This window comes from the organism of the source record quoted next, unplaced genomic scaffold (assembly GCF_019419815.1).
Source record: "Pyrus x bretschneideri cultivar Hongxiangsu unplaced genomic scaffold, Pyrus_bretschneideri_v1 Contig40, whole genome shotgun sequence".
In the NCBI taxonomy this organism is placed as follows: Eukaryota; Viridiplantae; Streptophyta; class Magnoliopsida; order Rosales; family Rosaceae; genus Pyrus; species Pyrus x bretschneideri.
Genome location: NW_025999724.1, coordinates 3722191 through 3747356, shown reverse-complemented (window position 1 = coordinate 3747356; position 25166 = coordinate 3722191). Strand labels below are relative to the sequence as shown.

At 37.4% G+C, this 25166-nt stretch overlaps 1 protein-coding gene and 1 pseudogene across 4 annotated transcripts in view; one reads left to right on the top strand and one right to left on the bottom strand.

The window, feature by feature from the left end:
* The window catches only part of LOC125469091 (beta-amylase 2, chloroplastic-like), a 46494-nt gene extending 32495 nt beyond the window's left edge, over positions 1 to 13999 (bottom strand). The window contains exons 1-8 of one of the 4 annotated variants that reach the window (XM_048566019.1): positions 13707 to 13998; positions 13217 to 13436; positions 3344 to 3468; positions 2270 to 2464; positions 1846 to 2010; positions 1479 to 1703; positions 1139 to 1357; positions 580 to 751 (exon numbers count right to left, since the gene is read on the bottom strand). In XM_048566019.1, coding sequence (XP_048421976.1) covers positions 580 to 751; positions 1139 to 1357; positions 1479 to 1703; positions 1846 to 2010; positions 2270 to 2464; positions 3344 to 3468; positions 13217 to 13235 — 1120 coding nt within the window. In that variant the 5' untranslated portion in view covers positions 13236 to 13436; positions 13707 to 13998. Of the gene's footprint in view, positions 1 to 579; positions 752 to 1138; positions 1358 to 1478; positions 1741 to 1845; positions 2011 to 2269; positions 2465 to 3343; positions 3548 to 3982; positions 4063 to 4193; positions 4652 to 13091; positions 13437 to 13706 lie in introns of those variants that run through there. The other 3 variants (XM_048566021.1, XM_048566018.1, XM_048566020.1) reach the window with 3 other exon arrangements.
* A 9950-nt stretch (positions 14000 to 23949) lies between these two features.
* LOC125469054 lies at positions 23950 to 24902 on the top strand (annotated as a pseudogene).
* The last annotated feature ends 264 nt before the right edge of the window (positions 24903 to 25166 follow it).

Here is a 25166-nt window from a genome sequence, read left to right as displayed (position 1 = left end):
TTGATCAATATGAACCAAAATGAACTAATTATGGAGTCACATTTGGACAAAATTTGGTGCTTGACATGAAGGTCACCTATCCATGTGGTATACACACACAAATCCCCCTAATACTTTTTTAAACCGTAATAAAAGTGTCATGTGTCACAAGTCAAACACAAGAATATTTATCAATTAGAAAGTACACCATGTGAGAAATATCGTCTCATAATAGCAAGCGTATTGTATAGATCATAGCAGCAGGTTTAGAGAGAAGGCACAAGCATATATGAATCTAAGAATATACATTTGCCACTCTACATTATTTCATTAATTGGATTTCAGCTTCTCGTATAAGCTCCAGTTTTAGAGAGAAGGCTTGAATTAGGCCTGATTTTGGCTTATGCGCAGGGGTCTTATTCAAAGGGTGCAACCAAGCAACACAACATAATATGAGAAATAAAAACTTCTGAGCGCACAAGAGGACATCCCAAAGAGTGCATTGTATTGCTCATTTTTCTTGCTATAAAATGAAATATACGAGAGTTTGTGCATACGTGTGCTTATGCTTGAGTGTGTAGCAATGCACGAAAAGAGAACCATGCATTCTCTTGACAAATTGCTCGAACTCCGTTAAGTTATGCCTCTCAATGAGAACTGGGCTTAATCTGAGATAGGTAAATGCTGATAAATGCCTGCCATCTCTGTCAAAGCAAGTAAGAGCATTCTCACTAGCAACTGGAATGTTAGCATCCCATGCAGCATTCAGCACCTGAAAAAAATTGAAATCCAAAAACATTATCAAAAAGAAAACAAAAAGGCTACACAGATAATATTTTGGTACATAATCCAAGGGAAACTGACATTCCACATGTAACAACAGACCGCCCCTCTTGATCCAGTGTTACATAATCCAAGGGAAACTGACTCGGACACTAAATGTGGCCACCATTTAGCTCAAAATTCTAATTGATACTTTTTAATTGAATAAAAGAAGTATGCATATTCAGCTCAAAATTCTAATTGATACTTTTTAAGTTTCTGCTCATCCAGCCAACCCAGATGCTCACTTTTCCGAATGGTGGTGATTTATATTTATTGCTTAATTTACATATGCTTAAAATCCAGGAAGTAATTACACATGAGTTTCTGTGCTTAACTGCCAAACTAATCCCTCGGGGTCTGCCAGTGCTTCCGGAAAGCCCTCATGTTGGTCTAATGTGCGCATTTCAACACATGTGAAATTCAGAGCAGCCTCATGCTTTTTTAACATTGCAGAAATTGGCACATACCCATCACGATTGCAGGAGTTGTAAAATCCAGCAGTTAATTCAGCAGGATGGCTGGCAGTCTTGTACCACCAGTGGATACCTGATACCTGCTCATAAATCAAATAAAGAAGCTCCACAAAAAAAAAACAAAAAAAAAAAACAAAAAAAAAAAAAAAACAAACAAAAAAAGGGAACCGTGTAGAACTAATGTCCAATAAAGTGACTCACCTTTGTAGCAATGCGTGTGCCTTCAAAAGCTAAATTGGCCAGAGCAAGTACACGGTCACCATGATCAATCAAAACACGGGAGTACCAATTAAGAAAGAATCTGCCATAGTAGCTATCATAATCACCTCCGTCACGGAAAAACCCTGTCTCATGTGGTTGGGAATTATAAGAGCCTGCATTATCTGGTACTCTGGCCCAGAAGGAGTGGCCCCTTGCTTCTGCAGCCTGAGTCAGATTCTTCATCAAGTATCGATTCATAATCACAGATGAATGAAGGGCTACTAAATTAACATTTAGAAATAACTGTCAAATCCTAGCTATCATGCCTGCCACTAATGAAAGGAATGATCACCATTTATTAAGGTACCTGGAATTCACCAATACCAGGATATCTCCAACCATGCTGTTCAGGATAAGAAGGATACCGTAGCTCTCCACACGGACCTAATCCAACTTCAATTTCTGATATTATTCCTTCCTCAAAAAATTCATCAAATTCAACTCTGAAACTCCTCATGTAGTCGAAGTAAACCTGCATTGGTTCCATTATAAAATAACAGAATAGAAACTCTCATCATCAAACAGTAAGAATGCATAGGGTCTGATTCTTATGGCATACAAAAGGAAAGTTCTTAGAAATAAAGAACGTATAAAAGTTGGAATAGCTTTAGCAATAGCTTCTTTTAAAAGATGAGTGGAACATGTAAAAGAAATCAAATATAGGAAAGGAGCTATGGCAATCCATAGAAATTAAAAAACCAGCATAACTAAGTAATTCTCGAATACTATACCTCAACAGCAGTGCGGCCTCTTAAAACCCGCTCTTTATCAATTCCCCATGTGAGACATTCAGTGTTGCGTTTCCCTTCTTTATTAGTAAAATATATATCAGGATTCTTTTGGCCAATTTCTGTCACCCAGTGAGGAAGTGGGATATGTACATCATCCCCGACATTGCCTCCACACTCGTGGAATGACATCACGACCTACAGCAATACAGAGTAAGACAATGCACACCATATTCAAAGGAAAAATGTAAAGCAGAAAATCTTTCTCTTATTTAAAATGAGTTTTAACTGATAGTCTCGCAAACTAATTTACAAAAGGAAAAGCTAGCAGTGCATTACTTTTCAGCAATCTACTCAAGACTATTATGCCCCTTTACCTAAGACAATAGCCAGTCAGCCACTTAGTATTACGGTCAAGTGGTATTCCTCTTCACTTGTAAGTGAGAGGTCTTAGGTTCGATTCTCGCCAAAGGCGAGTTTGAACCATATAATTGCTAGCCCATTGTGAGGCTAAGCCCACCCCTCCCCCTTAGTGGATAGATAATATCGTTTGTTCAAAAAAAAAAAAAAAAAAAAAGACAATAGCCAGTCATTAACTGAAGACAACCAATTAAGAAAGAAAAGCTTGGTACAAATCACCCCGAATGATTATCTGTCCAAATCAAAGCCTTCTCAACTGTTTCAGAACATGTATTTTGACTGACAAAATTTAACTCTAAAAATGAAAATATACATCACGTATCAACAAAGGTCAAATAAGTTTCCAAGACCAATTAAAAAGGTTTCCAAGACGATTTTTACAGATTTATGTCCTACAGCAACAAAAGTGCATCATGTCCGAGACAAACATGATACTTCCAGAATCATTCATTGTACAAGGATACTTAACATTATCAGTTCTAAAGGAAAGAAAAAACCCAAATTATCAGATTAGTGCAGGTTAACATCTGTAAAAACTGAAAATCTGAAATTCGGCACTGTAATTGACATGACTACTGAAAGGAAACAAGAAACAGACGATGAAATACACAAGCAAAGAGAAAAAAGAAAATGCTAGTATAAGTATATATCACTCACCTGTAACTTAAGGTTAAGATCGCGCACAATTTGGAATAGTTTCTTGTAGCCACTCCAATTATATCCCTGCGGACTGTGTGCCTCTACAATTCCCCACCAGCAATCAACCATAACACCATCAACACCAACCGACTTCAACACTTGTAGCTGATTTCGCAGAGCTTCTTGCTCAACTAGCTTGGAGTTCATATTGATCACACCCAACTGACAGTTTCCCCCCACCACGAAACACAAGAACAACTACAATTAGCCATGACTTGTACAAAAAGATAGCATCAACATGAACAAGATTAAAAACAAAAATTCAAACAGCAATTTTGTGCACGTGTCTCACTATGATTTGAACGGTTAAACCCAACAAAAATGTGTTTACTTGCTAAATTGTTAATCATGATCACACATTCAAACATGATTTCACTTAATCGACAGTCTCGATTAACAATCTAACAATTTGACAATAGAATGATTAAAAACCAAGTACAAATATACAAGTAACACGAGACGATTAATTAGGATCCTATTTTCGCATAAGATTTCGCTTTGATCAATGTTAATGAATGAAAGTTTACAACTTGACAAAGAACAATAACAAATTTCAAAAGCCAACATAGAGTAGAAAAGAGTGCTTCAGAAACTCACGGGTAACATGACATATACAGGAACATACGGCGTGCCAGTAAAATCACGCTCCTCAAACTTTCCAGAGAAGAGTCTTCAACCTATCATCAAACCGGAAAAAGGTTCCAAATTTCAAATTATGACAGCACAAACACAATTCCTCCAAACAAAGCACCCCAAAATTAAATTCTGAAAAACAAAACTGAATTCAAAACAGAGGAGTTGCTGCTACATCCTCACCTTGTTGTGGTCAACATTTTCACCCACCACAGTCCCCTCAGCACTGTCTCTCACCACGGCAAAACTCCGAGACGGATCACTCCCCAATAGTCTCAAAGGACACAAATTGAGCTCCGGCGAGCCCCAAAGACCCCGAGAGAGCTTCAGCGAAGCTATCGCAGTCTTCCCGCTGGACGACAACGAAGCCATTGTCTTGGCTTTGCAACAAGCACCCGGCGGGCGTGGCAGCCTCAGTTTATGGGATACTTGAGGAGATGAGAACTGTGCCATTCTGAATCTTTCGGAATCGGCAGCCACTGATGTTTTACTCTGCAGGGAACTTTCTAGGGGAAGTGGAGTGGCGGTATAAGGCGATTTTCCTTTTCATTTTCCAGAAAGTTTTCTCGGGAACCAAACAGGTGGAGTGGCGGGGAGAGAACCCGTGATGATGTTTGCAGATCTAAGATACAGTTATTTTAGCTCAACGAAACGAAAACGGTTTTTCGTGGGTATGAGCGGTGACGGATGGACTGTCACAGACCATCATCCACCGTACACGTCATTGATTGGGCAGGCAATTCTTTTTATTTTTTATTTTTAAACTAAATCACTGAAAAATGCGATCACAATCACAACGAATTTCAATACAATTGAATAAGAAAGCTTTTCTTGCCAAGGAAGGTAAAGTTATCCCAGACATGAAAATTTAAAATCAGAGCTAGTGATTGCATCTGCCAAGAAATTTGTCTTCCTGTAAACGTGAATGGAGTCAAAATAAGTTCTCAACCACTTGATGTCTTCTACAATATTCCTCGGTTTCCAAGGAGTTGAGCAAAAGCTTGTAACAGCACCAATGACTAGTTTAGAATCACCTTACACACAAACGTTCCTGAAACCCTTTCCTTTAGCCAACCAACGAGGATCCCTCAATGCTAAAGCCACAGCTGTAGAACTGTTATTCTCTTCCAGGTTTCTTGCTCTAGCAACAATAGGCATATCAACTTTATGTCTGATATCAAATCCAATTGACGCCTTGGAGCTAATAACTGAACCATCAAAATTGATCTTCAGCTGCAATCTACGTGGAGGTTCCCATCTAAATTTTTAATTTCGTTAGCAGCTAGACTTGGGTGATTTCGGACGGATCAAATTGAAACAAGAATTCCGATTTCCAATCCAAAATGTCTTGTGTCAAACAATCTTTCTAGTTTGGGAATACTTGGAATATTCGAAGTTTCGAAAAATTGTCAATTTCGATGTTATCTTAGTTGATAGGGTGTTGTTTGATTTAATAACGATTGATATTTCATGCTTGATTTTAATTTTAATTTTAAATTGAAATTGAAAGCACACGCTTTTATGACTAACGATTTTGAACGATAAAATTTAAAGAAAACTAATGAAAAGTCCTTGAAAACTTTGAGTTTTAACAATAAGGACAAAATAAAGGATAAAATGAATAGTACCTAAATTGACTTTTTAATGTAAAAATATGGTTTTTCGTTAAAGTGAACAGTACTAGAAACTTTTCATCAAGATTCCCTAAAATTTCATTCAAATGAATAATTCTAGGCCCAATAGGAGATCACAAAAGCTTGCTTTATAGTCCATTGCCAGTAACTCAAACCAAATGGGTTTGGAATTTGATGATCTAAAATTGAACCAAAACATGTCGAGTCATCTAAATGGGCCTTCCTACTATCTTCTTTTTGAAGTTAGTGTCACCCTGTATAATCAAAATTAAAATTAAAAAAAATAAAATATTAAAAAGAACTATAGAAGCTTACAGGTGTGGGCCTTGCGCAAGGCAATTATTAAGTTCCATTGTATGTGGTGTTGCAGAAAATTTTCATCTGCAGAACATACGGTTCGTACACCAAATGCAATAATATAATTAATTTGAGACTTAAAAAAATATTTCTAATCAATTATATTATAACACTTAGTGTACTGGACTATGTTTTATGTACACTGGAATATTTCTCATAATGTTGATGCAAAAACTCGACGTCACAGAGAAGTTTCAAATTAGAATAACGATATGCACATTGAAGCCATAAGAGCAACTCCACCCCATAAGGCAATAATTTCCCAATTAATTGGGCAATAGGAAGTTATTGCATTTGTGAATAGTAATTGCCCGAGTGCATCTTCATCCTATAAGAGCAAGTCCACTCCATCCCAATTTCTTGGGCAATAGATAATCATTGCCTTTCTTAAATAGTAATTGCATGAGTGCATTTCTACCCTATAAGAGCAAGTCCACTAGATCCCAATTTTCTTGGACAATTGGGCAATTCAAATCCCCAAAATTAGAAAAAATCTCTCCACCTAGAAAGGGATCCTCTCCGGATCTCTTTCCACCTAATCCGGACCGTTGAAATTTGATCCAACGGCTACAGTTATTATAATTTTTAAAAGAGTTCTCTATTTGTAGCCGTTGGATCAAATTTCAACGATCAGGATCTCGAACTTGATGAATTAGATGGAAATGAATCCGCCGCCACCCCAACCAAATTAGTCAGGCTACTCGTGGGCCCTACAATACTCGATTGAGCAATCGGACGAGGATAGCCTCACCGAAGTTAGCTAAGGATCATTTAATAACCAATGTAATAGAGATGGCTCTTTTACTTTTGTAACTTATCCCACATTAATAACTTTGTCATTCGCATTCAATCTCTTCATCTAACCTGAAGTTAGCTAAGGGTGATTTAATAACTATTATGTTTATAGTTTTTATTTTCATTTTTTGAAAATTAAAAATTAAAATCTTGTTTGGTAATTATTTTCATGTTTTATTTTTCAAATGAAAATTGAAAACTTAGAACTACTATCTTGAGTTTTCAAAATTTGACCTTGAGTTTTCACTTTTTTGTATGAAAACTAAAAGTAGTTGACCAAGCAAGATTTCAATTTTCAAAAAAGTGAAAATAAAAACTGAAAACAAAATGGTTATCAAATAGCCCCAAGTGAAAAAACAGTATGTTCTCTCATTTGCACTCAAGTACGAATCTCTCTTCTTGTTATTTAGATTAATTTAATGTAGAAAATCCATTTGTTTTAAGAAAAAAATTACACTATGTTTTGGTCAAGATAATTTTAAATTTCATGAAACATAAGCTAGAATAGTTAGAACTGCACTACAACAACAAGATAAAAGAACTTTAAAATGTCAAGATGCAAGCGGTCTTTCAAATGATTCTTAGAAGAATATCATTTTGAAAGTCCTTTTAGTGATTTTATAATGCATTTGTAGCGTTTTAGTAGTTGTTTTGTATTACTTGAATAGTTCATTAGTCGTGTTCTTGTTTGTTGAGTCTATATATCTTCGTGCTTGAAATATTTATTAGATACCTTAACTAACAACCACAATACCCATTAATCTCCCACATTGCATAAGGCACCATAACGAACATGAGTTCTTTTTATGTACAATTTGCCATTATTAAGTACAAAGGGCGCAATTTACATTAAATCACATAATTATATAACATTAAAAAGGTATCGAGCTAACCATCAATATGAGATGAACTTGAGACGTTCTACTCATAATAATTAAGTGACCATCGTTTACGTGTAGGGGTGGACTCCTTACGCAAAACATCTGCCAAGATCGAGGTTGGATTATTCCAACATGTCCCCAAGATCCGTTTTCTCATTTTTCAAACCCCACAAATTTACAAATATTCGCATAACAAATGAGCAAATATAAATGTGACATCCCATATCGCCCAGGGGAGTGATCCTTAAATGTATATTCCCCTCTCTACCTAGCACGAGGCCTTTTGGGAGCTCACTGGCTTCGGGTTCCATAGGAACTTCGAAGTTAAGCGAGTAGCGCGCGAGAGCATTCCCAGGATGGGTGACCCATCGGGAAGTTTTTGTCTGAGTTCCCAGAAACAAAACCGTGAGGGCGTGGTCGGGACCCAAAGCGGACAATATCGTGTAACGGTGGTGGAGCGGGCCCGGGAAGTGGTCCCGCCCGGACCGGGATGTGACATAAAAGTATAAATTTTGCATTGAAGTTCTTTTAATCAAAATTTTCATAAATTTTGGTTTTATTTATTTTCTTAAATTCGGCTATTGTGTTTTTTAATTTATTATTTATGTTGGACCAGAGGTGGGTTCAAATTATAAAAATATTTGACCTAAACCAGTTGTTAATGCTATATTAAACTACTAACTAGGTAATACTTGAGTATTGAGCGCTCTTCTATATGTGTATAAGTAATGTTAGGTAAATCATTTACTTAAAGCATATTTTGTAAACCACATAACATTGATGTTGATGATTGAAGTATTACTTAAGTGCTTGTTCAACGATTTTAATTTTTGTTGGTGACATGTGGTCTAAATAAATGATCTCTTTATTATTTTCTTGTGTATAATATTCCTTCAACAAAAATTCAAAATATAGGACATAGGGTCGTTATTAATATTCTTATTATTTTGCTAATAAAAGTAGCAAGACAGAATCCTTCTATACGAGCCCGTGACTGGGTTTTGATTTTTATTGTTGTTGTCTTATGTTTTCTTCCTCTGAACAGGGAAGTAGAAAACAAAGGGACGAGTATATAGCAAATGAAAAGCAGAACAGCAGAGGATGAAGACGAAGACAAAGACGAAAAGGTCCAAGAAAGGCACCATGCATGCAAGGCAAAATTCCAAACCCCTTTCAGCTCGGGACTGATTCATTTGAGGCACATCCTGTTTATCAAAGCTCAAGACAAAGGAGATAACCTTCGATAGAAGAGGCTTGAGACGATTCGCCAGAATCTTTGAGACGATTCGTGATGGGAAGACAAATCCAAGATAATATTGGAATTGCTCATGAGATGTTCCATTTTCTGAAACTAAGAAAGGCAAAGAGGAAGTTTGAGATGGGAGTGAAGCTTGATATGCACAAAGCCTACGACAGGGTCGAATGGGATTTCCTTGAGGCAGTCATGGAAAAGCTGGGCTTCTGTCCCCATTGGAGGAATTTGGTGATGGGCTGTGTAAAAACTGTAGAATTTGCTATTATTCTGAATGGGCAGCCAGGGAGGCATTTCCTCCCTTCCAGGGGCCTCCGGCAGGGAGACCCTTTATCTCCGTACCTTTTCATCCTTGTTGGTGAGGTGTTGGCAAGGATGATTCATCAGGCGGGGGAAATGGGGCGGCTCACGGGAATCCAACTGAACTACGGGTGCCCGATTATCTCTCACTTGTTTTTTGCGGACGATACTTTGATTTTTATGCGTGCTGATAGACAAAATTGTGATTGCCTGTTGCGGATATTAGATGAGTATTGTACAACGTCTGGCCAACTGGTGAACTATCAGAAGTCGTGTATGTTCTTTGGGGCAAACGTGCCTAGGAGCTTGTCAGTTGAGCTTAGTCACATCGTTGGTATGTCTTTGGTGCAGGATCCGGGAAAGTACCTTGGTCTTCCTTCTTTTTGGGGTCGTTCTAAAAAGCAGGGGCTTGCTTTCGTGAAAGGTCGAATCTTAGAAAAAGTTCAGGGGTGGAAACAATGCACGCTCTCACAAGCAGGGAAAGAAATTTTGATTAAGGCGGTGATTCAAGCAATCCCTGCCTATCCAATGCATATCTTTAAGTTTCCTTCTACTCTATGTTCGGAATTTGATGCTTTAATAGCTGAGTTTTGGTGGGGAAAGCACGGGGGGGGGAGAAAAGCATCCACTGGGTTTCTCGGGGCCGCTTGGGGTATCCGAAACATGAGGGTGGTATGGGGTTCCGAAATTTTCAAGATTTTAACGATGCTCTGCTTGCAAAACAGTGTTGGAGATTGATTCATGAACCAAACTCGCTATGGGCGCAGCTGCTAAAGGCCCGTTATTTCCCACACTGCTCTTTCATGGATGCTACTTTGGGGGGCAGAGCGTCTTGGGGTTGGTCTAGTCTCCTAGTTGGGCGTGAGATCCTTCTGAAAGGTGCTCATTGGCAAATAATGAATGGGAGAAGTATTAGGTTATGGCAGGATAGATGGTTGCCGTCTATCCCTGCTGGGAAACCTACGGTTATTGGAGATGTGAGAGTGTCTCGGAATATGCGGGTGGATGCAGTGATTAATAATGATTCCGGATCTTGGAATATTGAGGCCATTAGGCCTTTTATTTCTTTAGTGGATTTCGGGGCCATTCTGGACACTCCCATTGGAGATAGGCGCCGTGAAGATAGGATGATTTGGCCGGCTTCAAGGAATGGGGAGTACTCTGTGAAATCTGGATATCATTGGAAGCATGCTAGCTCGTGCTCCCTTGTTGGTGGGGCCTCCTCGTCTTCCTCTGTCACCCCGATCCAGGTGTGGAAGAGTATTTGGCATTTGAAGACTCCTCCGAAGGTCCGTAACTTTATGTGGAGGGCTTTGAATCGAGGTTTGGCCACGATGGAGAATTTGTTCAGACGCCGTTGTTCCCCTTCCCCGTGTTGTCCTATTTGTTTTCACCAGGATGAATCTGTTGAGCATATGCTCCTTCTGTGCCCGTGGGTCGAACCGATCTGGTTTGGTGGCCCGTTGAATTATCGGGTGATTAGAGCCAATATTTCGAATCTTCCTGCCTGGGTGTTGTCCTTCCTTGAGGCGGGGATGGGCTCAAAAGAAGAGAAGGCTAGGATATTGATGATCGTGGCGTTCACTTGCTGGCACATCTGGAAAAACAGGTGTAGTTTTGTGTATGATAACATGGGTATCTCTCCGAATCGTGTCATCATGGCTATTACGACTTCGGTGAATGGGTTTTTGGAGGCGACTGATGTTTCCGCCCCTCGTCCTTTGAGGAACCGGTCTTCTCTGGTCCTCCTGCTTGCTGGGGTTCCCCAGACCATCCTTTTGTGAAGGTGAATGTGGATGCGAGTTGGAGTGCTAGTTCCAAATGTGGTTATGCTGGTGTGGTTATCAGGGATCATGCGAGGATGTTTGTGGTAGCTAAACGTGGTCGGGTTGGGGCTCCTTGTGTGGCTGCTGCTGAGGCTGCCGCGATCCTGCAGGGGTGTGAGCTGGCCAAAGAGTTGGAGTTAGAATGCATTATTGTGGAGTCCGATTCTAAGGAGAGCATCCTTCATTTAGCAAAGGGGCATTTGGGAGGCAGCTGGGAGGCTTTCCCTGTTATTTCAAAGGCTTTACGCCTTAGGGGGGACTTTCAGGACTGTCGCTGGTCTTGGGTCCCAAGATCGGCCAATTTGGCGGCGCATGTGTTGGCGTCGAGAAGTAATCCGGAGATGTGCGATGTTACTTGGGTAAATCTCCCTCCATCTTCGTTGGTCCATGTTTTAAATAAGGATGGGTTGCCTTGCCCCCCTTAATTTTTGTTTTGCAGGGGAAGGGGGAGACTGTGGCTTTAGGCTAGGTCGGTGGTTTGTTCCTCCTCCTCTGTTTTTGTTGTGTTTTCGCTGTTGCTTGCTCTCGGTGAGCTTCTGTTTGCTGTTTGGCTTTGGCCTGTTTAATTGGAGCCAGCTTTTCAAAAAAAAAAAAGCTCAAGACAAAGACACATGTGACATGTGGGAGGGTGTGAAAACGAAGAAAAAGATAATCAGGGTACACCGTCATTTGGATTATGTATTTATCGCCATGTGATTGCTATTCTTTTGTGAGTTGACTACTAATATTACTTAGAAAATACTGCTAATTAAGGAGAAAGAGGGTTTGAAGCCGAAACTAAATGAGTTAAAAAAGAAAGTCATATTTATCCAGACAATCAACAACTGTGAACGAGAGATTTTTTAGTATGATCGGTACACAGAATGATACATCACGTGTCATTATATAAATTGTATGATATATGTGTTAAAATTTTAATAACTTAAAAAGTAAAATTTTCCAACTGATTGCCCTTCGATGCACAAAGTCATCGAGATGCTTGGAGGAGATGTTGAATGCCTGCAAATGCCCCCCAGGCCTTCTCTATGCCCACAAGAGACTCCTGTGGTTGTGGGTGACATTCAAGACCCAACATGTTCAAACGAAGAGATAACATGTTCTTTGGCAGCTAGGTGATGATCAAGTTCTTAGTTATAAAAGTGAAATAATGTATTATAAATTCTTACTTTAAAAAGAGATTTAATTAGTGAAGAACTATTATTCGAGGTTTATATTGAAGAACCTGGTCCTCCATAGTAGACTGACTAGCTTATCAAGCAGTTAAAGGTTTTCTTATTTTTGTTCTTCTCATCTGCCCATTTGCACGGATTGCCATGGCCTACCTTTCACGAGCTTAATGAGCTTGTGAGGCCAAGCCCACCCCTCCCCTTAGTGTATAGATAATATCGTTTGTTCGAAAAAAAAAAAAAAATACAATAGCCAGTCATTAACTGAAGACAACCAATTAAGAAAGGAAAGCTTGGTACAAATCACCCTGAATGATTATCTGTCCAAATCAAAGCCTTCTCAACTGTTTCAGAACATGTATTTTGACTGACAAAATTTAACTCTAAAAATGAAAAAATACGTCACGTATCAACAAAGGTCAAATAAGTTTCCAAGACCAATTAAAAAAGTTTCCAAGACCATTTTTTTGGCCATGTTAAACAGTATATGTTTACAACTTTAAGGATCAACAGTATGATGAAATTTGATTCCCAAGTTTAACTTCACAAAGCGGTTTAATCTATTTAAGTAACAGATTTATGTCCTACAGCAACAAAAGTGCATCATGTCGGAGACAAACGTGATACTTCCAGAATCATTCATTGTACAAGGATACTTAACATTATCAGTTCTAAAAGAAAGAAAAAACCGAAATTATCAGATTAGTGCAGGTTAACATCTGTAAAAACTAAAAATCTGAAATTCGGCACGGCAATTGACATGACTACTGAAAGGAAACAAGAAACAAACGATGAAGGGAAAAATTGTAATACACAAGCAACGAGAAAAAAGAAAATGCTAGTATAAGTATATACCACTCACCTGTAACTTAAGGTTAAGAACGCGCACAATTTGGAATAGTTTCTTGTAGCTACTCCAATTATATCCCTGCGGACTGTGTGCCTCTACAATTCCCCACCAGCAATCAACCATAACACCATCAACACCAACCGACTTCATCATCATCTTCTTCACTTGTGATTAACTTCTGAAGACCCGTTTCCATAATCTCCTTATTCGTTTATCCTACGCTTTAAACCTCCTGATTATCTTAGCTACTTGATCCTTCTATCATGAATGTAGAAACCATCACTGCTTAATTTCCCACATAACCACTTGAAGGAGTAGATTTTTCTCAACAACGCAGATACGGTCCTGCTCAATTTTCTGTTAAAAATCGAAACTCCGAAAATTAGACATATCTCACATTAATAATTCTAGTACAGTTCAAAATTACAGAGACACAGATCCTACTAAATTGACTGTTTACACCTATTTGGCTCTAATGAGGTTGACTTCTGCTCAAATTTTCTCAGCAGCCAAACAAGGCGCTTATTCTCTATTACTTTCCACACAAGTCACAAACGAGAAAGCTTTTAAATTTTCTCAGAAGCCAAACATGACCAAAAAGTAAAACTTTTCCATGCACTGAATTACCTTCTAAAACCAGCTGGGACGGCCGAATTCTAGCATTTGACTCCACCTTGGCCGGAATTCTCCATTTTCTCCTCGAATTCCACCTCATCGCCCTCTCTCAGAGCTCCCAGTCCCATTTTCTACCCGATCCATCTTCTCTTCCCCCTTTCAGAAGCCCTAGCTGCTTCACCGGAATCTGTGCCCGAATTTTCCGGCGGCCGGAAATAAATAGTACGGCGTCGTCTCACGAGGAGTAGGGCGGGGCTCCGAAGGGGAAGACGGAGGGAGGGGGGCGGAAACGGGCGGGTCCTGTCGGGCGGGAGAGGGATGGGGAAGGAGAGGCGTGCGAGCATGCGAGGAGGGGGCGCTCACGCTCGGGGGATTACCACGCGTGCGAGGTGCGAGCGTGTTTGGGGGAATTTGCTGGCACGAACGAGGCGTGTGGGGGTGCAGAATGTGTGTGAGGTGAGCAAGTGAAACCACGCGGAACACATGTGCGTCTCACGGTTTGGGCTTGAGTTGTGGCACGTGTCGCACGTGCTGAGAGCGTGGACTTGGGTAGATCAAGGGCACGAGATTTGGGTGTGTCCTGATGTGTGGTGGTGGATAGGCCTGGCAATTCCTAGCACGATCCGATAACCCTACACGACACGATCCGATAACCCTACACGACGCGATACGAAATTAACAGGTGTTCGGGTCGACACGATAACGAATCGGGTCGTTATCGGGTAACCCGATAAGCACCTGTTAAGATAACAGGTTGATTCGAGTATACACGTGGGTAACACGATACACGATAAGCAGAATATTATTTTTATAATTTTATAACCCTAAAAAAATACTGTAATAATTATATACATTAATTTGACAATTTTATACCCTTAAAAACTATAATAAAAAAAAAATATATATATATATATTAAATTAACTATAAAGTCTATAATAATTATAATAATTATATATACTCTAATAATTATACCCCCAAAATATTAACTATCTATAATAATTATATAATTATATATATATTAAATTTTGAATTAGATTTTATAAAAATTATAATAATTATTAATTAATATGCATGATGCATGATGCATCCATTGATTTGATTCCATTCCATTCCTGCCGCCCTTTTTGAAGAAAAATGGAGGGAAAATGAAAATGATAAGAAAAGTTGAAAATGAAACAAAAAAGTGAGGGAATTAAGGAAAGTTGCTGGAGGGAAAAATAAAAATTATAAGAAAAGTTGAAAAGGAAACAAAAAAGAGAGAGAAAAATGAAAATTAATAGAAGTGGTGAGAAATTTTTTTTTCTTTTTTTAAGTTATTAACTTTTTATCACACATATGACATATCTCACTATTTTTTTAATGACACACATAATGTACTACTCCGTGTACCAGTCAATTATACGTACAAAATAAATAGATTTAAATCTACTTAATAAATAAATAAATATATATATATATATCTATATACACCATTGGAACTTGATGGGGTACGAATTCTCCGAAACTAATTTGAACGATCCCAACCGTCAAACTTGTTTGTATATGCTTTGAGATCACATCACAAAAAAATCACAAAAAACAAACATTCAGAGATCAAGTAACGTGACAAAGCTTTTCGACGGTTATAAATGAAAAATCACGATTTAACGGTTATTTTAACTTCGATTTTCATGATTTTTTATAGCTACACTCCTTGACCCTATATGAATACAATGAATGAATTCGATCTTCAATTTAAAATATTTACACAAGTGGATACTACAAAATCTTATGTTATACTTGATGAAAGTATAAATAAACTCTAAGTGTTAGTTAATCTATTGTTTTTATGGGATACGAATTCTCTTAAACTAATTTCAACGATCCTAACCGTCAAACTTGTTTGTATATGCTTTGAGATCACATCAGCAAAAAATCACAAAAAACAAACATTCAGAGATCAAGTAACATGACAAAGCTTTTCAACGGTTATAAACGAAAAATCACGATTTAACAGTTATTTTAACTCTAATTTTGATGATTTTTCACAGCTACACTCCTTGACCCTATATGAATACAATGAATGAATTCGATCTTCAATTTAAAATATTTACACAAGTGGATACCACAAAATTTTATGTTATACTTAATGAAAGTATAAATAAACTCTAAGTGTTAGTCAATCTATCGTTTTGATGGGATACGAATTCTCCAAAACTAGTTGCAACGATCTAAACCGTCAAACTTGTTTGTATATGCTTGGAGATCACATCAGCAAAAAATCACAAAAAAAAAACATTCAGAGATCAAGTAACGGGACAAAGCTTTTCGACGGTTATAAACAAAAAATCACGATTTAACGGTTATTTTAACTCCGATTTTGATGATTTTTTATAGCTACACTCCTTGACCCTATATGAATACAATGAATGAATTCGATCTTCAATTTAAAATATTTACACAAGTGGATACCACAAAATCTTATGTTATACTTAATGGAAGTATAAATAAACTCTTAAGTGTTAGTCAATCTATCGTTTTGATGGGATAAGAATTCTCCAAAACAAATTTCAACGATCCAAACCGTCAAACTTATTTGTATATGCTTGGAGATCAGATCAACAAAAAATCACAAAAAACAAACATTCAGAGATCAAGTAACGAGACAAAGCTTTTTGACGGTTATAAACGAAAAATCACGATTTAACGGTTATTTTAACTCCGATTTTGATGATTTTTTACAGGTACACTCCTTGACCCTATATGAATACAATAAATGAATTCGATCTTCAATTTAAAATATTTACACAAGTGGATACCACAAAATCTTATGTTATACTTAATGAAAGTATAAATAAACTCTAAGTGTTAGTCAATCTATCGTTTTGTTGGGATACGAATTCTCCAAAACTAATTACAACGATCCAAACCGTCAAACTTGTTTGTATATGCTTGGAGATCACATCAACAAAAAATCACAAAAAACAAACATTCAGAGATCAAGTAACGGGACAAAGCTTTTCGACTGTTATATACTAAAAATCACAATTTAACGGTTATTTTAATATATTTTAATATGGTATAGTATTATTATTTTATTTCTTTTCATAATTATTTTGGTAAACTTCTCATAATTTGAATGATTTTTAATGTTTGGTTTTTCTATACTTAGTTTATGTGGAAGAGAGTTCTGACGTGGAAAACCTTACTGAAAACATCTTCAACATAACTCTTCAAGGCAATAGATCAAGCCAAAGTTTCAATACAATTTCATGATGATCGATGTAAATTGAAGATTTTGTAGATAGAGGTGTAAACTTTTGAGAAAGACTTACAATCTTGAAAACAAAAACTCTTTCATTTTGCATATCCTTGCACATTTAATATTTGTAATAGATTAGTAGTGTATGTATTATTTTTTTATTAGGCTCTTATTTTCGAGTGTAGATATAGTACTTAAACGACAAATGTTTTAATGTTTTGAAGTAATATTTATGTGGTAATGTGTGGTATGTGCAAATTTAAAAAAAAAAATATTTTTTTCTTAACGGGTCATAACGGGTCGGGTCACTTTACCCGTTGGGTAAAGTGACCCGACCTGTTAAGGACCCATTAAGATAACGGGTGTGACACGACACGACCCGTTAAGATAACAGGTGTTACACGAAAACAACACAAACACGACAGACACGACCCGTTTGTCAGGCCTAAGTGGTGGATCACGTGAACTTTGTGTCTTTGCGCACTTGCACTTCCTTTGGAAATATTGCATGAATTATATTTCTTTTCCGTATTTTAAATACCTTGTACAGTGCCAAATAAGTTATTATGCATTCTTTTAATAGTTTCAGTACCTGCGGATTATTAAAATTACCTTTTTTTAGATAATGTTAATAAATTCCAAAATTTATTTTGTCATCCCGTAGCGACAACCGTTTTTTTAATTGGTACCGTAGTAGCACTTTGGTTGGGGATTGCAAGATAGTTGCAACTTCCAAGACACGTCGTGAAAGTGTTCGTTAAAGACTCTTCCGCTATTTACTTGTCCCGAACGATTATAAGTCGTCGATAATAATGTTAGAGGATGAAGACGGATGATTGTCATTTTTGAAAGATAATGTTGTGAAAGTGAATGTTGATGACTCTCTAGTGTTTACTTGTCACGAACAATTATCAGTCGTTGATTATATGTTTGAGGATGAAGACGGATGATTGTCATTTTTGAAAAATAATGTTGTGAAAGTGAATATTAATGACTGTCGGCTATTTACTCGTTGTGAACAATCATCAGTCGTTGATTATAATGTTTAAGGATGAAGACGAACGATGGTCATTTTTGAAAAATAAAAGAAAATTGTAGTAATGGTCCCTCAATTTTAACTCAACCGAAGCAATGGTCTCTCAACTAAAAATTCATGACCATTAGTCCCTTAATTCATCAAAACAGGTAGCTATGGTCCTTTGCATCAACTCCATTAAAACTTTCGTCAAAATGAGTCGCGTGCCGCGCACATGAGGCTGAATCAAGGGGTAAATATAGAAAACCAAATGAAAAAAATTGTAGCAATAGTCCCTTAATTTTAACCCAATTTGAGAAGTGGTCCCTCCACTTTAACCAATTGGAGCAACACGGTCCCTAAACTTTAACTCGCTTGTAGCAATGGTCCTTCCAACATGAGTTATTTTGACTTAATTCTGATGGAGTTGACGAAAAGTACTATAGCTACACATTTTGATGAGTTAAGGGACCAATGTTCATGAATTTTTAGTTGAGGAACAATTGCTCCAATTGGGTTAAAGTTAAGGAACCATTGCTACAATTTTCTCAAAAAATAATTTAGAAAATGAATGAAAAATAACTATTTTGAAGTGTTAAGAACAATTATGCTCATCAAATGTTCAAAGAAACTATTATTGATACTCTAAAAATCTAATTCTGCACTCATCGCAAAAATATTTTTCTTTTTAATATAAAAAGTTTAAAGTGCATAAATAAATTTTTAGAGTACTAATAATAATTCTCTTGTTAAATATGACGCCTTAAACTGGGAGATATAATAATTAAGTTTTAGGATGATTAGCATTTATCCTTCCCTTCGTTATATGGCATTTTAGGATGGAAGATTGTTACTTGTAGATCATGATGTGCTAGAATGGTTATGAGTATGAATCTTGTTAGAATTATTTTGTTTTCTTTACATTTCTAAATTGATTTAGGGCTCGTTAGATTGTGCTTTTTAAATAACTGTTGACTCTAAAAATTACAAAACCTACGTGGCGCACAGGCCGAGTAACTAATAAGCTAACTACGTCATTCAGTTGAATGCAGGGTGTGCCAACTCGTCGGCTGAGCTCGGCTGAGGAGTAAAATTCGTTGATGTCGCGTTCAGCGCGTTGCTGACTTCTTAATCTTGCGACTGCGACTGAGGAAGGAACACTCTCGGTCTTTGGGTTCTAGAGCCAGAAGACAAAACTACTGCTTCTGCGAAGTTCACAAATCGTTGACGCCCGATTCGGTCACCGTGATTATATTCGTAAGAGTATAAGCACGTCGAATCAACACCAGACTATACGGACACAAATATTCAAAGGTGATGTATGTCTTGATGGTGAACATGGTTCGGCCGTCAGAATGCCCAACTCTAAAACTCACTTGTGAATATCCAATCATAAAATCACTCGGCGTCCGGTACGCCGACTGTCGTAACTCGTAACACCTTACTTCGCCGAGAGGGCTAATAAGATGATCCCTGCCAATAAGGATTCGAAAACCTTTCTCGGCCGAGACTTGGATAGGTAACCAGTCGGCCTTGACGCAGTGCTGTTTATCCAAACTAAAGGTGTTCCTCGGTTGGCTGATTCTACGGCAACAGTGTTGTTTATCCAAACTGAAGGTGTTCGCCGGTTGCCTCCACAGTGCTGTTTATCCAAACTAAAGGTGTGTAGGCAGAAAAAAGAAATGGAAAAATCTCAAGATGTTTGAGAGGTTTTGCGCAGGGCAATTGTATGTTGAATTGAAGGGTCCTCATTGTTGCATGATTTCTTGTATTTATAGCACCAACTCCTTGAGATCGAATTAAACCCCTATCTGGATTGGGAGTCCTTGCTCCGTTCCAACTTTGCTTCAAACAACCCTACTCCCACTAAGACTTTGAACTCACCCCCTTCAGGGCTTTATTCATTGCTGGTCGAGAATCCTAGTTGCACCAGGACTTCCTCGACCCTCTTTACTTATCTGGACTACTTCTTCTTGCGATAGGACTCGACCATCCCTGCTAAATGGCCCGGAATCATCAGGCAGCCCATATCATTTTGACACAGCTTTGGGCCGAGCACAAACCTAAACTCGGCCCATCAATATTATTTTGAGCCCAAACAATGACTGAAAGTGCTTTTAGAGAAAATATTTTTGGGTTCTAAAAGCACTTTAAGTGCTTTCTAGAAGAAGCACCAGTTATGTGCTTCTTCCATGAAGCACTTTAAGTGCTTTTCTAGGATTTACTAGTATTTTTACTAAGGATTGTTTCCAAAAATATTTTCACAAAAAATGCTTTCAGTCATTTTAAAAGTACATCCAAATGAGCTCTTAAGTTTCAATTATGTAAATCGGCTTATCAACCCATGATTTCCTTTTATGAACATTTATTGTCTTGACTCAATCATGAAATGGTTACACTCAATTTTTTGCTTTAATTAATATATTATTTCCACTTACAAACTTAGGCAAACACACTTTTTACAATGGATTCGAAGTCCTCGTTCAATCGAAGCATAAGAAAAAACTTAATCAAACCAGAATCTCACTAGGTGTATCTTTGTTTTGGTTAAGTTAGATTTAAGCGCAAACCCACCTTATTCCTAAATGTCACGCCTATTTTCTCTTTCTCTTGAGCCATCTAGTGGCAACGAGACCGAAAGCAACACCTAGAGCAAAGCATGTGTTGAACCTAGTCAGGCTCTATTCGAGTTTTGACACCAACACCTTGAATTGATTTGTAATCCTCTTTACCTGCTTCTGTTGATTGCTTTGTAATCTTCCAAGAATCTTTCAATTCTTAATTCATTCTCCTTTTCCTTTTCCATGAGCGCCATATACCCGACATGTTGTAGTTGCCAGTAGAACAAGAAACAAAGAACCCAGGATTCTGCCACCTGTAGCCAATCTTTTGCAGATATATGTTGCCTTGCCAGTAAGATACAAACTCAGAGTACAATCACTAATATTCCCATGATAATTGCTTAAATCGAGAGGAGCAACTTTCTGCATTTCTGGACTTTTATTCTAATTCACATGAAATCCGGGACAGGATGAAGTGTTTTCCTTTGTAATTAAGGATAAATAATGTAATATTTTGTGTAAGTTTTTATCCATGTAACATTGTATCATTAGCTATCATCGTAACAATGCACCGTCACATGTAAGCCAGTCTCTGTTATTACACAAGTCAGTCCTGCCATTGACCGACTGCCCGACATCATGGGCTTGACTTTAACTTAGCATGACTTTTCCTCTTGGATATTTTTCAATAACGCAGCTTCATGGAGGGTGCTTTACCCTCCATGAATTAACATCAATTGGAGTCCCACCACTTAGAAAGTTGACTTATGTAGAATTTTCGTCCCTTAATCTAATTGCGAACTTGCACTCATTTCTTCGAAGACTTGAAAATAAACACAAGAATATAACGTTTCCCCTAAAAATTTCATCCCTTATTTCAACTGGGAACTTGTACTCCCCTTCCCTTCACGACTTCAAAGTAAACACAAGAATAAGCTTTTCTCCTAAAAATTTCATCCCTTGTTCCATTTACAAACTTGTACACTCATTCCCCTAAAAACTTGAAAGTAAGTGCAAGAAAATGACTTTTCACCTAAAAATTTCATCCCGTATTCCCATTGCAAACGTGCACTCTCATTCTTCTAAAGACTTGAAAGCAAACACAAGAATATGATTTTTCTCCAAAATTTTTAGTTGTTTTTCCAATACGAACTTGCACTCTCATTCCCCTAGAGACTGGTTGAAAGTAAACATCAGAATATGACTTTTCACCTAAAAATTTCCTCCCTTGTTCCGAGAACTTGCACTCTCATTCTCTAAAGACTTGAAGGTAAACACAAGAATATGACTTTTCACCTAAAAATTTCATCCCTTATTCCAATTGCGAACATCCACTCTCATTCCCTCAAAAGACTTGGAAAGTAAACACAATAATATGACTTTTCTCCTAAGATTTTCATCCCTTATTCCAATTGCGAACTTGTGCTATCATTCCCCTAAAGACTTAAAAATAAACACACGAATAGAACCTTTCTCCTAAAAATTTCATCCCTTATTCGCTTTACAAACTTGCACTCTCATTCCTCTAAAGGCTTGAAAGTAAACACAAAAATATTACTTGGATAGTGTTATCCACACACTCATTTTTACCTCCACACTTCTTATTGATTTATTCATATCATTTAATTTTTTTCAAATTATTTTATCTAAAAGCCGAAAATTGAGAAGGCTATAGACCACCCTCGCCTAATAAGTATCATGTCAATGAGTCCCGCTTAATGAGGTTTTCATGCTTTTTCCTAAATTATTTCAACTTTTTTTTTTTGGCTTCTAATGAATGTCTCCCTGCAAGATCGTTCTTCGTATTTAGATGCATCAATCAACATTCACATTCTTTTAAATAAATAAATAGTTGATTTGTTCAACGGAAAATGATTTTTCTTCTTCTTATTGTTGTCTTTTGACACTCCTTTCGGTAGCTAAAAATAAATAAATCTTTTGAGATTCTATTAATTTATTCAATTTAATGGCAAAAAAAGAAATTAAAAACAATAATACATGATATCAATTATTGTTTTTTAATCTTAATTCAAGTAGGATCGGAACTCCGAAGCCAGTGAGCTTTCAAAAGGTCTCGTACTAGGTAAAGATGAGAATATACATAGAAGGCTTATATAATCCACTTCCCTGGACAATGTGGGATGTTACATGTATCCTCTTCTAACGAATTATAAGTAAGAGTAAATTATATCACATAACAAACTCGTACCTTATTTTTTAATATTGCAACATCGTATATCAACTTATAAATTCGTTGCAATAGTAGACTTATGTATTCTTATCATTTATTTGTCTGTTAAATGTTAACCTTGCAGTTGCTAGCCACTCCCTCGCCCAATTGAATTGAGAAATTAAACAGTAAGAAATTAAGGTTTTTGAGTAGTCTCACACACTAGCGTGCAGCAGTGTGCAGCAGTTTGCGAAGGTTTTCGAAATTCTTAATTTATTAATATTTATTTAATTTTTCAATTCAGTTGGGCGAGATAGTGGATCTTGCGTCTTTTACGTGAGCAGTTAACAGACAAATTGATGGATAAGGAGATGGAGGTCTAACGTTGTAATGGATACGTAAGTTAATGTATGATATTGCTATGTTCAAAAACATGAAGTAAAAATTTGTTGTGTGACCCAAGATTGAGGTTGTGAATAATTACCCTATAAGTAAACATGGCAGGCAATAAACTAAATCATCTCAGAAATTTGGCATTCACTTGTTGGTTATATACCAAAAGCGTAATTGTAGGACTCGTTGAAAAGATATGTTTCTAAACTTGATGATTTAACACTAACGAAGACTCGTTGTCGTATTGCTAATGTTGTGTATATTTTTTCACTTTTGTCACTGTAGGTGATACTCTGAGTAAACATGGCAAGGACTGTCTCTCCAAATGCTAACTTCTGTCTATGTAGTCTAGTGTTTTGTCGTTGCTGAATTTTGTATGATATTTATTGCAGGAAACTTTCCTCGATGGTTTCCATTCCATTCCATCGGTAAGACAGAGCTTGTATTTCTTGCATTTATGTAGTCAAGTCTTTGATTTTTATTCACTTTTCAAACTTATAGCCGTTGATATAATTGGCTTTTACTCTTTGCTATTTTGTTGCAGCGTGTGGATGGGGTATACTGATGGGCATCGGTAAGAAAAGCTTGAATTATTAGTTGTATATGTGTGTGTGTGTGTGTGTGTGTGTGTGTGTGTGTGTGTGTGTAGATTCCAACTTGTCATGAATGAAACAAAGTAAAATGTAATTTAGAAACATATAAGTTTCTTTTCTTATGATTCTTTCGGTGATATATTTTTTTGCAGGCTTATTTTTTCCAGAAAGACTATAAATGGCGAAGAAGACATTTGTCAATGTATTGTACAATAGAAGACTTTCTGCAATGCGATAAGAACTTCATGCCTATAAGGTACTCTTACTCGGGCATCAAGAAGATGACTCGCAAGTTTAAGGATAAGTTGGGCGAAGGAGGCTATGGCTCAGTATTTAAAGGAAAGTTACGCAGCGGCCGTTTTGTAGCAATTAAAGTTCTGGGCAAACCCAAAGCCAATGGCCAAGATTTCATTAGTGAAATAGCTACCATTGGAAGGATTCACCATGTCAATGCGGTGCGACTCGTTGGTTATTGTGTTGAGGGATCAAAGCGTGCTCTAGTATAGGAGTTCATGGCTAATGGCTCTCTTGATAAATACATTTATCCAAAGAAGGAAGTATCCCTTTGTCTACAACAAAATGTATGAGATTTCTCTTGGAGTGGCTCAAGGGATTGAGTATCTACATCAAGGTTGCGCAGTGCAAATTCTCCATTTCGATATCAAGCCTCATAATATTGTTCTTGATGAGAACTTCAAAGCAAAGGTTTCCGACTTTGGGCTAGCAAAGTTGTACCCTGTGGATAATAGCATTGTCACGTTGACAGCAGCGAGGGGGACAATGGGAGATATTGCTCCTGAATTGTTCTACAAAAATATTGGAGGCGTCTCGCACAAGGTCGATGTCTATAGTTTCGGAATATTGTTGATGGAAATGGCAAGCAGAAGGAAGAATTTGAATACAACGGTAGAGCATTCAAGCCAAATCTACTTCCCACTATGGGTATATGATCAGTATAATGTGGGAAATGACTTGGAGATGGACAATGTAACAGAGGAGGAAAACAATGTAATCAGAAAGATGGTTATAACCGCATTGTGGTACATTCAAATAAAACCAACCGATCGCCCTTTGATGCACAAAGTCATCGAGCTGCTTGGAGAAGATGTTGAATGTCTGCAAATGCCCCCCCAGGCCTTCTCTATGCCCACAAGAGACTCCTGTGGCTGAGGGTGATATTCAAGACCCAATATGTTCTAACGTAGAGCTAACATGTTCTTTGTCAGCTAGGTGATGATCAAGTTCTTAGTTATAAAAGTGAAATAGTATTATAAATTCTTACCTTAAAAAGAGATTTAATTGGTGAACTATTATTCGACGTTTATATTGATGAACGTGGTCCTCTATAGTAGACTGACTAGCTTATCAAGCATTCAAAGGTTGTCTTATTTTTTTTCTTCTCATCGGCCCATTTGCACGGATTGCCATGGCCTACCTTTCATGAGCTTAATGAGCTTTTTCTTCATCGCAGGCTTGTCGATCTATCTCTGGGTTTCAC